General features: G+C 43.9%; 1 protein-coding gene across 1 annotated transcript in view; it reads right to left on the bottom strand.

Annotated features, from left to right (window-relative positions):
- The window catches only part of LOC139221896 (uncharacterized), a 36,645-nt gene extending 22,727 nt beyond the window's left edge, over nucleotides 1-13,918 (bottom strand). The window contains exons 1-5 of the mRNA XM_070853844.1: nucleotides 13,544-13,918; nucleotides 10,150-10,302; nucleotides 6,064-6,258; nucleotides 3,559-3,635; nucleotides 1,998-2,103 (exon numbers count right to left, since the gene is read on the bottom strand). Of these exons, the coding sequence (XP_070709945.1) occupies nucleotides 1,998-2,103; nucleotides 3,559-3,635; nucleotides 6,064-6,258; nucleotides 10,150-10,302; nucleotides 13,544-13,907 (895 nt within the window). The 5' untranslated portion in view covers nucleotides 13,908-13,918. The remainder of the gene's footprint in view (nucleotides 1-1,997; nucleotides 2,104-3,558; nucleotides 3,636-6,063; nucleotides 6,259-10,149; nucleotides 10,303-13,543) is intronic.
- Nucleotides 13,919-14,129: the final 211 nt, after the last annotated feature.

Below are 14,129 nucleotides of genomic sequence, written 5' to 3'. Positions count from 1 at the left end.
ATACAATGTATTCATGTAACAAGCTAATAAATCAATCATTCTCTTAAAAAAAGGCTCTTCAATCATATAAAAGTTATTCCAGCTTGCAGGGATGTCACTCCACCCTGTCAGAGACACACAGGGACACCTTGGAAAGAGAAATATTGCTGAAAATTTCTGGGTGCCCTCACAAAAGCCTACACAGGATAATAAAATAGCAAATATCACAATATACTTGTGTCTTTCTAAATGTCCATATATTGCAGGGCCCTAAACCTTGATGTGTGTAATTGGCTGAGCTCACCTTTCAGCAGCCCTGAAAACTGATCACTTCCTGTGATGATCATTCACCCTTTATGCTAATCAGTCCCAAGATGGATCATAGTTTTACCAAAACAGAACCAGCGGCAACAACTAAATCTAAACAGACACAGGAATCCAGATTAGCTGATTGACAGAAAATTAATTATAACTATTTTGATAATCGTTGAAATCATTTTTTTTTTGCAGCTTTTCCTTTCAATCATTTTAATAATTGTAATATATTTTTAGTGGAGGTTTGGACTGTTGGTTGGACAAAAGAAACGCTGTGAAGGTGTCACTTTTTTCTCACTATTTCCTGAGTTTTTCCAGACCAAGCAGTCAGTGGATTAATGGAGAAAATAATAAGCTGATTAATTCATAATAAAAATAATCATTAGCTGCAGTCTAATACAAAAATAGTTGAAAATTTGCTCCATCTCAACTAACTCCAACAGTAAAATCCAGCTTTTACATTAATACATGATTAATAATAATCTAAAGATAGAATATATGATAGTATTACAGTTATAGGAGTACATTTACCTTTAATACCTCAAGTACATTTTCATGAGTATACTTACATTTTCAATGGGGGATGTGTAACAGAATATTTTTACAGTGTGATATTAGTACTTTTACTCAAGGACTAAAGGATCAGAACAGTTTTCCCACAACTGGCCGTATGGGATGTCTTCCGAACAGGTTAAGTCTTAGGTAGCTGCTCTGAACAGCCAAGCTCAAAGGTGGGGAGAAAATCCTGCTGTTGTAAGGATGCCATACAAACAGAGATAACAGCACAGGTTATCTGTGGACGGAAAGGTGAGGGGAGGAGGTTCAGATGCTGCTCGACAACTGAGAGGCACTTTTGTTTGAAGTATGTTGTCGCCTGAAATCAGGCTAATCCCAACGTGATCAATATGGCGGCAAGTTTTTTGAGAACTGTCAAAATGTTTCAAAGACAGATGGTCGCAGCACTGCCTGATCTATATTTCTACCCTCCTCTGCTCCTGGACATATTTCATGAAAAACACAAAAAACACTGAGTGTTTTTAAGCTTAGAGGCCTCGGCACTTGACATCAGACATATGTGCCTTTGGTCTGAATGGTTAGCTGCAGTTTAGCCATCAGACAAATCAATCACTGATATGATGGATGCATCCTGCAGGAATACGGCACGTCACGGACCATTAGTGTTATATAGCAATGACTGATACTGCACAAGTGAGTCACCAGTGCTCAAATGAAGATGGGAGGAAAAAGAGCCCGCTATTAGCTGAAGGGTGGCTCTCCATTTCCATGTGGTGACACAACTCCTGACCTTTTTCCTCTCTTGTGTTGCCAGCTTTCCAGTGTTTGTGCTCCGTACAGTAAGCGCTGCCTCTGAACCATCATTCATGAATGTACACAAGCCGGCCACAAAGGTGAAGGTGATACTCGGAGCCAGCTGGCCCTAGCAAGGATTAGCGGGCTTAAGTGTACCGGAGGCAAGGGAACGCTAAACACAGCGCTGACAGTGAGGAGACAATGGCTCTTAATAAAACAGAGATGGAGGGGACTGAGTGGGCTTTTACCGGATCAGGTGGTAATGGGCTCTTGTATTGATTAAGTATTGTTCATATAGGTTCTTAAGAGAGAATGCCACTTTCAAGACCATGGTGATATGTAACAGCAGCACGTAGAGACTATTTTCTGGGTATATTTAAGGGATACAGTACCATGATTGGACTGGCGGGGAGAGTTGGTGGAGCTGAACATGTTGTATGATGGACTCAGGTCTATGATCCATGAAGAAGGGGACCCAGAGCCTCCTTCAGACGGATCCTGCAAGAAAACAGAAGAACACAGTGTGACAAACTTGGTTCTGGTTTGGTGAGATTCACTCTGAGATGGCCAGAGTCAGCTAATCATCTATGTTACTTTAAATGTAATCGTTTCCACAAAGTAGACATTTCGCACACCATGCAGCCCCAACTGAACAACTTAAAGTAACCTGTAAACTTAAAGTAATATGAAGAACGATCTCAGCATTTTAGGAATCATTTTGGGATTATTCGAGTAAAATTCTTTTGGAAACCCTATTTGCTACAGTTCTGATTGACTTCTTTTCCCTGGCATAGTTTTAAAAGGCAAAATTATTAAAGGAATAGCTTCTGGAAAACGCTTACTCGCTTTCTTGCCGAGAATTACACGAGAGACATGAGAGACTGGACACTGCACCCATTTCTAAAAGCAAAATATGAAGCGCGCACCAGCAGCTGTTGCCTCAACATAGCATAAGGTGACAAAATCCACCTTCAGTACCAGCATCAGTACCAGTTCACTAGATACAGGAAATTGGATCGTCTCATCTGACTCTGTGTAAGAAAGCGAAAAAGCATTTTTCAAAAAATGTCAAACTAATCCTTTAAAGACTCACTTAAACCATTGGTGATATCATTAAAAGGAAACTTTAACGTAGGGATTTACAGTGATTCAAAACAGTCCTAACCAAGAACCAGCAGCTCCTCCCACCTCCTGACTCAAAACATACCACTGGTTTATCACTTTCTCTGCGTGGATACGTGGTTCAGTGTTGTGCATTATGCAAATGGTAGTATGAATCCGACCCTGAGCACTCCAGCTCTTCATTGTGGTTTGGCATAATTGCAGGGGGCTTATGAGTTCCATTCATGCTTTTCAGGGGCTCTCTCTCATCCGTCATAAAGGGGAGATTAATCGTAGATCACGTGGAGCACCTGCGTCCATTCCGCTGCAGCCCAGCATGCACAAGCCTGTTTACCCCCCTGACCCCTCACCCCTCAGCCCCTGTCTGATCCTAGTGGTGGTGCATCCTCTAAAAGAATCCCACCGTGTCGGGCGTTTAGCCGAGCGTACCCCCCACTGCAACAGAGCGCTGAGCTGGTGTAAAAGCTTGTCTGCTCCCGTACAGTCAGGCCTCACCCCTCCCGCAGCCCGTGACTGATTAACCACACACCTGCTGCACGCCGCGTGCCCTCTGTTATATTGTGTCTCAATTATCAACAACAATTTGGCTCGTCTTACTGGAATGACAGTTATAAATGCATGCTAGTTCAAGTTTGTAAAAGGGGGTCTTTGTGTGGGAGGGAGACTGTGTGTGCCAGGTTTGGGGTTATTGTCTGATAGGAGTTGATTCTTGAAGGTCTAGTGTTTGCTCACGACAAGGCGCAGGCTCTGCCTTTGGAAGAAATCTGATAGATGAACGGAGGAGGGGGGTAGAGAGTGAAAAGCGGCTTCACAAGGGGCAGCGGCACTCACCGATTTGTTTTCCTGGACTTTCCCCGCAGAGTCACACCTTTCAGAGACGTTGCCAGCTGTGAGGGGCCTCAAAACACCTGACAAAACCACACAGGACACAACGACAAGCTCAAGGGAGAGGAGGCAATTTTGTGTTTGCAGTTGTGCTGTAGGCAGGCAAGCGCGTGTGTCTGCACACGTGTGTACATAAGTGTTAGCCTGTGGCGCACACTTACATGCGCTTGTCTTTTGTACTTGAGTGTTTGGGCACAGATATGAGTAATGTAGTGTATTAGTTCCAATTATGGCTCTTAATCTCTGAGCAAATAATGGCAAAAAAATGGAACAACAAAACCCTAGAGGAGCACCTGTCTACAGAAGCGTGCCAGGTGCAAACATTGTTCTGGAGACACAGACAGAGGAAAGACAAGGTTCCAGCAAACTCAGACAGATTTTCACTTGTTGCAAACATTGCTGGCATAGATGCACGAATACCAAAAACAAAACCACCATGGTTGTCATATTTCTCTTTCAATGCAAGTAAAAAAAAAAAAAGGTGATATGCAGGCAGATTTCATGTGTCAAGGTTTTGAGGTATCTGCCTCTGAGATGTGAATACAATGGAGGTCAAAGGAATTTCAGTGCTGCTCATAATGGAATGATCGCACTTTTCAAAGACTAATATCTTCAGTAGACAGCAGGATTAGCCAAAGTTAAGGTGCACTCACATAAAGGATAATGCTGACACAATTTAGTTTGTACAGTGTTGTCCGACCAAATCAAGACGCGGGAGTGTGAATCTGTTCACACTGGAAGGCCGAGCAAAAAGCTGCCGTCACAGAGAGGGGTGAGACGCCATGAATCATCCAAAGCTGTGCACACTTCTGGACGATTCTATCTCCACTGCATTCGTGCTGCTGCACTTGTTTGAACGTATACACGTCCAGCAGTTTTTGTAACGGTCTGAAACTAAAAAGGTGACATCTATGCCGATTTCACACAGCGACTGGCCGGATGCACAAAGGTGAGACAGCATGCAGGATTCAAACTTCTCCCTCATGGTCTCTTTTTAAAATTCTTTATGCAACTACTTCAGATGACATGTTGTAGGAACTGCTTCATTATCAGCCTGCTCCAGCTTTAACTCAGACACATTCTGCTTTTTTATTTTTAACTGAAACAAATAACTAAAAACCTGGACAAATACACCCAGAACTAGCTGCATGGCTGCATACCAGAAGTTTGCAACGTGGTTGAACTGAACCTTTAAACGTCTACAGTGTTTATCTCACCCTCCTGTGTGTTATCAGTCTATAAACAACGGGCGCTAGACTCAAAGACTTTTCTGCACACATTCTTCTCAGTATCTTATCCATTGTTATGTATGCAGTGCTTGTCTGCAGCTATCTTAGTTGGACTTTCCCAGTTAATGAGCCACTCTAGCAGTTTGATCTTTATTAATATGGCATATCCTGATATCCCTATAAACCCCTCCTCTGAGCTGCTACACCTTCGGAGAAAAGCAGTTAAGAGTTCGCAGCGGCATGCCTGGGAGCAGATGAGGGGCGGTATCATAGCTCGTTAAAAGAATGGCTTGACGCCATAAAGGCATCGCTTATTCTCAAGGCCGGCCGTGGACCGACACAACACACCTACAGAGTCATGTTTTTCCTTCTGTCTGGTCATGTGTGTTTTCCACACACGCACACACACACACACACACACACGGCCACACCTGTCTGACTGCTCCCTGTTATTAAAGTGACGGTTTTTGCTTATCAAACGATCTCAGTCAAACTGTCAGAAAGATTTGTCAGCTCACAAGGTTTACACTCAGTACTCTGAGATTGCTTGTCATTCACAAGTGACTTCATAAACACACTCGTAGACAATCTTGGGTAAAGGAGATTTCAGGTGATCACAAATAAATTACAGACAGTTTGGATACTTGTTGACTGATTAAACAAGTTTCAATAGCTGGAGAGGAAACTTGATGCTGACTCAAGGTTTGTCTCCTGAGTGTGAACCTCCTCTTTTGGACCCATTCCATCTGCATTAACAAAGTACTTGTATCAAGAGTATCTGGAGGTTTTTGTTGGGTTATGTTTAATCCTGGTATTAGACTGTGGGCATGTTGCTTTTCCTCAGATTCCCTTGAACTTCACTTCCTCTCATGACATTTCTTTGTCTTTAAATTGCCCTTACTTAGAAATGGATATTGGTTCTGTGTGGAGAAGTGTATTTTTATCATTATAGTTGTTAAATGTGGAATGGGACGTCTGCCATTGATAATAACTGTGCTGATTTTAGTTTGACTCCAACTTTGAAAGCTGGTTAGTGGACCTTGAGTTAACTTTTGATCAAACTCCTGTTTCACTGAATTTTCACGCTCAAAATAATTGATGTTAGTGTTTGATAGAATTTCATTCATTGTGTTTTGGGTGCACTTACTGTTAGAGAAATGGGGTTTCAATTATATCTATTCTTTTAGATCTGTTTATGCATCTTTCTCTTGAAAAGCTATACCTGATGATCCTAGATTATATTGCATCCCCAGATCAGACCAGTCCAGCATTGGCGGGGGCTCCTCTTCCAGACCACAGGGACTCAGCAGGGTCTCGGGTTCCACTCGGTCAAGGAGGAGCAACTGAACGCGGGACAGGGAGCCCAGATTCCCTGAATCACAGCCCACCGTCAGCGCTGCCAGGCCGGGGGACAGCTCTGCAGGGGGACACAACAAAGTCTGAAAAACTCAGAATATTCTGAGGCACTGCAGCACATAACACTGTCTGTAAAACAGGTGTGCTTTTGCACGGGGGAATCATTTGGATAGCTAAACACTGAGAGGTCTGCAATCTCTTAAACCAGATGAGATGCGTAATCTCTCTTCTGCGTTCTGGGTCTCCCCTAGGGTGTCTGTTGGATGCACCCAGAGAGGTTGGCCAGGAGGCATCCTGATCAAATGCACCAACCACCTAAAGCTCTCTCTGTATTCCAACCTATCTGTAAGAAAACTCATTTTGGCCACTTCAACCTCATTCTTTTGGTCACTAACAAAATCTCATGATTGTAGGTGAGGGTTGGATGGTTTGGTGATCCCTTAGCTTTTTATAAAAAATCACCAGGTCAAAACTTCAATTTGTTGCATACTTTACTGACAAGACCCTGACATACTTGAACTCCTTGACTCGGGGCACTGACTCACATTTGTACCAGGTGAATGAAATAAGGTTGCAGATATGATGACGCATCCACAAAGTCAATTAGCCGAAGGTCCACAAAGGTCCACACCACTGCCCAACACCTGGTACACATTGCAAACAACCCCAAACCTCTTTATTCTGGTGTTGGGCCCACAGGGCCCTCGGTCCCCAGTTGTGTTTTACAGGAATAATTGCTGAAACGTGTTTATTACCACCACAGAGGAGGTTATGTTTTCTGGGCTGTTTGTCTGTTTTTTCTGTTAGCAGGATTATGGAAAAAATTAAATGAAACTTGGATCCAGATGCAGCTCATTAACAAGCATATTTTGGCCTTGGTGGAAGTCTCTGGGTGCCTTACTAGAGCAGGCAAAAACCCTGTTTTTTAAGATTCCCCAAAAGAAACATAGTCTTTGCTGTTGCCAAGAAACGGGACACATGAATGAAAATTATAATGAATGATAACAGAGTGAATGTTTGTTCTTCTTTTAGCTTCTTCTTCTTTTCAGTCGCTCTACAGTGACATGTCAAACTAATTACAAATGTGTAAATGAAAAACATATGTATTATGGTATTATTCAGGTGTGCATATTAAAAGCTGAAAATAATAAAATAAATAAATTAACATAGATTGTTAGATACATTTTCAACCGTAGACCTTTGAAAATGATAACTTGAAATTAGTTGGAATTACTTATTGAACTGGATTATGAAATTGCTAAAAATTACACTGCCCTCTCCCAAGACAACCCCCAAAGCCCTCCACCCACCCCCGCAGGCTCCAAAGTTCTCATCGTCACACCCAATTAAAAGCGGATCAGTGACAGTGTGGCTCCGTGCCTATGCAAATCCCCTGGCTGGGTGTGGAGCTGCCATTCCTCTCCGAGGGGATTTCACACAACACACCCCTCTGCAGGTACCCCACTTCACACAAACACACTCACGCACACACACTTTCCCAGCAACATGCAGAAAAAAAACTATAAAAAAGCCTCCACATCTCCTTCTCATTACACAAGTTTTCAGTTTGTCTTAATTGTGTTTTGCAATCCACTCTGTTCTCTCACACACACACACACACATGTGCACACATATACACACAACCACACACAAGTTTTCAGTTGGGAAGTCACACACGTGTGGGTGTCTGTAGGTGTGCTGACGCTTGGTAAAGTAATCCCTCAGGTGAGAAAAAGGAACTGTTGCCTCGGCTGATAAATGAAGGAGTCGTTGAGAGGAAATCCCTGGAATATCTGTGGGTGTAACATAACGTGGAGGGACATTCTTTCAGTTAGACCAGGTATTAGACCATCATTAGCCAAAAGTAGCCACAAGACTGAAAGACACTTAGCAAACACAGTGGCAGATAACAAATGACTTATCTTGTGATTGAGGCGTTGGACACTCTGGTTACCACCCACTCTGGGACAGAAAGACGGAAGAGCACAGACACGCTTCTGCTTCAGATGCTTTATACTGTTGTGAGACTTCTGCTCATGCTCGTGTGCACTGAGCCATGTTATTAAAAGGAAATTTAAGTCAGGTCTCATTTCCTTTAGAGAAAATACAAGTCGCAGGTCCAGATAATCCAAAAAGTCAAAAGCAAATCTTTCATGTCTCTGAATGCTGAATATTTGAGGAAATCAGTTCAGCATTTGACCAATTTCCTTTCAAAGCTTTCTTTGGTTACATTATTTCATTCATCTGTCGATTTTCTTGAATGATAAATTAATTGTATAGTTTGTGAAATGCTAATAGCACAAAAAAAATGACCCAAAACTCTTTTTTCCAACCAACAGTCTAAAACCCAAAGATATTCAGTTCTTAGTGCTATAAAACATCCTCACATTGAGCTTTGACAGTTTTTAAAAAAGATGCTTGATGGAATCTTTTGGAATGAGATGGAGATGGAACGAGCAAAGGAGTTCAAGTTCAAGGATCTTGTTCATGAGTGAGAGTAATATGGAGCAGGAGGTGGACAGACGGATTGGTGTGGCGTCAGCAGTAATGCAGATGCTGTACCGGACCGTTCTATTCATCCATTTGGGTCCCCACATGTATTTGAAGATGAAATATTCTTCCTACTGCTGCCACTTTGCCATGAGCCTAATCAGATATCTGTATATTTCGACTAAAAATCCTGCTCAGTGAAGCTTTAAATCAGCCACATTCTTTACAGATGTAAATGGTGCTTCATGTCAGTCTCTGATAAAAATCAGTCTGGAGCATTAACTCAGCATTTGGTTTGAGCCCTGAGTTGATTTTATCACACTGCAGTTTCTATGGCAGCGGCCGCCCTGATCCTTCCACATCCTCGGGGCAAAGGTCGTCGGGGTCAGATGGAGGTCCGGGTCAAGCGAGCAGGTTAAACACCTTGTCAGGGATTAGCCGGCAATGAGGGAGGTGGAGGAAGTCTTCATTGGCTAATGTCTCTCTCAGCGGCTCACTGAACCACCTCCAGGACACACACACATTTACACATGCTATCTAACACAGGCACGCACACACATACATCACATTTACTCTGCTTTTGTTGGCCAGCACGGCCTGATACAAAGACCTGACACAGTGAGTGCTTAGATAAGCCCATCCCTGTCTGTAACAAGGCAGAAGTCACAGAGGAAGGAGAGCTTGTCTAATTGAGACGTTACTGGGAGGCACAAAGGGATGGAAACAACAACAAACAAACAAACACAGAAACATTCAGAACAACATATAAACACAATCAATAGCACGTTGATATAAAGTCAATCTAATAATGAAGAAGTTTGAAATTCAGGTTTAGGACTGAAACAGTTTTTATCAGAAATTATCAACCAGTTGATGGACAGAACATCAATACTGATGACCAACAGTTGTGTTTTTTATCAGACAAAAATGCCAAACCTCTGCTGGTTTTCTCTAAAACAAGGTATTTTAAGATGTTAACTCGTGGGCTCTTTGAAACTGTGGGACATATTCACTATTTTATGACATCTTATAGACAAAACAATGAATAAAAGAATGTAAAATGAGAAGTCTACAGCCATGGTAGCAGGTCTGTGAGGGGCTTTGAGCTGAATGCTAATGTAAGCATGCTATTGTCTAACAAAAATGGAAGGGGTCTCTGTGTGTATTGCGGTCTGTCCTGTGATTTGCTCTCCTCTAGTGCTCTCAGTGACGATGCCAACATGCTGGCAGGTATAATGTTTACCATGTATATCAGCATGATATTGTGTGCAAATTATGACTGAACTGCTGATTAAGTCATTCATTTTTCAGATATTAAACCAAAGTATTGGACAATCACCGAAGTCAGCGAAGTCAGCGGGGCTCATCGTCCGTACCAAATTTCACAACAATCCATATAATAGCTGTTGAGGTAGAGGTAATTGCAGACTATTTTGTTGTGTGCGTGAGTTTGTGTGTGTACCTGTATTAGGTGATGGGCAACCTGTTGAGTCTGATGGCTCATCCAGAGACGGACAGGAGGGCGAGCGCGGGGCGATGGCCTCCAGTTCATCAAACACGTGAGACTGACTGCAGCTCAGCTCTGAGTAGTGTGATGCTGCTGTGCCACAGCGTCCTGCAACGGCACAGAGTGGGTGTATGATGTTATAACGATCAACACAATGATGATGAGGATTAGATGCAACTTTAATGATAACACGTGGGCACAGTGGGTTGTTTCATGAGGAAATAATGGGAAACAGCAAAGAAGTGTATGAACAACAATAAAACAACTGGGAGAACTAAATGAGCACACTGCAAAAAGGGCAATTGAGGAAAGTCATATTAACTTCTTTCAGGATGATTAAATCTTTAATTTTCTTACCCAAAAAAGTTGATCTTGATTTGAATTAGTAACATATTCAATCTGTTTTGCATCAAGACAATAAGAGGGGAGGAAAATCTCCCATTCTTTATGCTAAACTAAGCTAATGTTACTTATCAGAGTGGTACCAATCTTCTCATCTGCCTTTGGCAATTTTTCTTGTGTGATACAAGCAGATTTCTACAAATTACATAAAATCACCAAAACAGGAAATCCATCACTATATATTTGGTAAGATAACCACTGACGCCGACAGCTGAAGGGAAGCTCCTGCAGGACACTTCCTGATGCGCCTATCAGACTCTCTAAATCTAAATCTTGCCTGTATATTACTGTGGGCTTACTTAAAGCCTGCCCCTTCCAGGTTTTACACTCTGACGAGTGAACAACTCCCAACACAGACCCAGGACCTCCATGAGTGAAGCCCCTCAGGCCAGGCATGAAGGTCTGAGCGCAGCGTTACAGTAAGACCTCGGCCTGAAAGCAGTCTCCCCTCTCCCTCAGTAAACCCCAGGCAAGAAACTCTGCACTTAAGCTCTCATTACCAAGGACCTCACTCAAAGGGATGGTAAAAAACTGTCAAGATAATCACCAATTACTTATCTCTTCTCAAGCCATCAAAACAAAACTGTTTCACTCAGCCAGGTTTTTAGAAATCAGAGGATTAGTGAGAGAAACTGTTTCACTGGGTGGTGTGTTTTGTCGTCGTCCTGAAAGAGGCTTGTCAAGGCTTTTCTCACATTAGAAATGCAGAACAGCTTGGCCTGGACAAAAGGATAATATATACAGAGCCTCGAAAAAGGAAAAGGCAAACTCAGCTCCTTCGTGCCTGCCCACATGGGCAAGTATAAATGTACACATGAAGCCACCCTCACACAGTCAAGTATGTGAACAACGACACGCACGCACCACTGCACTATTGTGCACTTGAGCGGCTCGGCGCTCTACTCAGAGAGACAATGGAGGGACTTGACTTGACACTTCAAAGCATATTGCTGCTGTCAACTCAGCTGTCATTCTCAGCAGACGAGGGCTGTACTGAGTCAGGGTGAGTTTTTCGGGGGGGTTAAGGGTGACTCTGGGGGGTCAGCGAGTTTGATACGACAGAGTTAGAGGCAGACAAGGCCTCCTCTGTGTGCCTGTGGCCCTCTTTTCCTGGTCACAGTCCCGGGCTAAAAGGCCCCGAGTAGAGAGGCCAGGCCAGGCCGGGACAGTGCCCTGCTTCATTGTCAAGGACAGTTACACTCTGGACATGTTGGTCAAAACAGGTCAGCTCAGGGTCACGCTGTGGATTGGAGGGGATCTGAGAAAACCATACTGGGGGTCAAAGAGGGCTCAGCAGGATGAGGAAACTCCCATCATCCACTGCAGCCATACACATGTGTACAGCATGTATACCACGCAGGGTTAGAAGGTTGTCACATTTGCTGCTGCAGGAACAGACCACCTAATACAAAACTTTACAAATACAAAACTTCTGCCCTTATACTTGGTGGCAATGACAACTCTGTCACCACCAGGTTAGTTGTTGACATCTGGAAAAAGGGTGAAGACCAGTGCGACGGGGCAAGAAACGAGCACAGGATAGGTTTATATCTTTTAAAAGTAAAACAAGACCTACATGCCCACATGTGCGTTAAAAGGACGGCAGCAAAAACTGTGAATATGTCGTTTGAAGAATAAGGAGAATGCTCCATCACGTACAGGTGAGACCAGAACTACAATTCAGGAAGGTTGGTTTGAGCAATAGATCTAAGTCTGAAAGCTTAGGAGACATAAATACACTTCAGCATATTTAAATGCACCATTGAATAACACAAAAGTGGCCCAGGTTGAATCTCTGGGCTGGATGACCCTCCATTTTTCTGCCTGCGGCATTAATGCAGTGGCCTCAATGAAACGAGCTGAGTGCTGCTGTCTGTTGGAACGGTTAAATAGCATCTTTGCCAAACTTATTTGCAAGAGAAAATCGCGGCATCCACATAGTTTATAAGCCAACTGTCAGTAGTGGAGCACAAATGTGCAATGCAGTATTATTACCAGCTCAACTTGTTGGTCAGAACAAAGTCGTCAATACCAAAGGAAATGATGGCCAAAACTATGAAAACAGACCAAAGCTGTAATGAACCTGAATTATCCTTTAAGCTTTGCACGCTGCCACATTGAGGCCACATTGAGCTTGAATTGCCTCCATCTGCGGTGAAATAAATGAACTGGTGACACTCGCTCTGTGTCTGCCGTGAAGAGAACAGCGTGCTCCGATACAGCATGGGCCCCCCTGCAGTACAGCACCACACAGAGAACAGTAGATGTCTCTGATAGAAAAGAGAAAATCCCTACACAATTTCCACATTGTTTGCTTTCTTTCATAAAGTTCCTGGAGGAGTCAGATGTCAGTGGCCCCGTCCTTTATCCCCATTGGGAACGGTAAATTAGCGTCTGCAGGAAAGCCGCAGAGGTATTCTATTGTGGTGGCCCGCCTCAGTGTTCTGCCGTCAGCAAGCGGTGGTCAGTGTGGATTTATGACCATCGGCTACACGTCTCCCTCTCAGAGCCCGGAGAATAGTGAAGGCACGGGGGAGCCGAGGCTGAGAGGCACGGCACACGAGGTAGGCACCCCGACCTCTATTGTTGGGGCCTCACGCCTTTGAGCGGGGAATCAAACGGTACCAGCTTTTCATCAAAGGCCCTCCTTTCTATTCCTGATTTAGAGGAAAAAGAAAAGCTTTCTGCGTTATTTATTATGAGGTGGGAGGGGGGGAAAAACAGGCTGACAGCAATGCTTTCATAACCTGTTGATGGGGGCAGGAGCATCAGAACGTCTCACTATGGAAGCAGGCTTTGAATTCTCTGTGTCTGACCAAGTCTCTTTGTCCATGGGTGGATGTCCAGCCACGTTGAAGACAATCAGGCTCCTAAGAGTGTGGGCATGAGCGTAGCGCCGGGCAGGGAGGAGGCTGTGAACGACCCATATGTGGAGCTCATTTCTCACCTCTGACAGGGGAGATAGCAGGCAGGACAGGCCAGCGCTGAGACTCCAGCAGAGTCAATGATGCAGACGAGGTCAGCTTTGGTCCTGACCCCGAGCGGGGACTGGTTCTCTGTGGACTCGGGCAGGAAGACCAAGTAGCGGAGGGGAAAGCCAGGGTAGTGAGGCCATAATCGGAGTCCAAGGACGGGTTCAGATCAGGATGCACAGACGGATCTCGGTTGAGGTTCTCTGTTGTTTTTGGGCTTTCACATCTTCTCAGAGGTTTATCTGATGGAGAAATGACTGCTGACGTTGGGAGAGGTGAGAGGGGTTTGGTTTGGCCAAATATTGGGTCGTAGAGTGGAGGGGTGGTCGTTGCCTTCATGGGTGATTGGCGAGGGTTGGATGTTGCCGGAGAGCGAGAAGCTGAAGGTGGCTGCGTCACTGGATAAGGCGAGAAACAAGCGCTGCCTTCTGGGTCTGAGTCCCTGATATCTGCTGCAAAATAACAGAGGAAAATTAGAAGGTAGCTTCATTGTCCACCTGAGGAGATTTCTTCAAGAGTCCAATTTAGATGTATTTCATTAAAGATAAACATGAGACCACT

Source organism: Pempheris klunzingeri, chromosome 22, assembly GCF_042242105.1.
Source record: "Pempheris klunzingeri isolate RE-2024b chromosome 22, fPemKlu1.hap1, whole genome shotgun sequence".
In the NCBI taxonomy this organism is placed as follows: domain Eukaryota; kingdom Metazoa; phylum Chordata; class Actinopteri; order Acropomatiformes; family Pempheridae; genus Pempheris; species Pempheris klunzingeri.
This window is presented reverse-complemented; position numbering and strand designations above follow the sequence as displayed.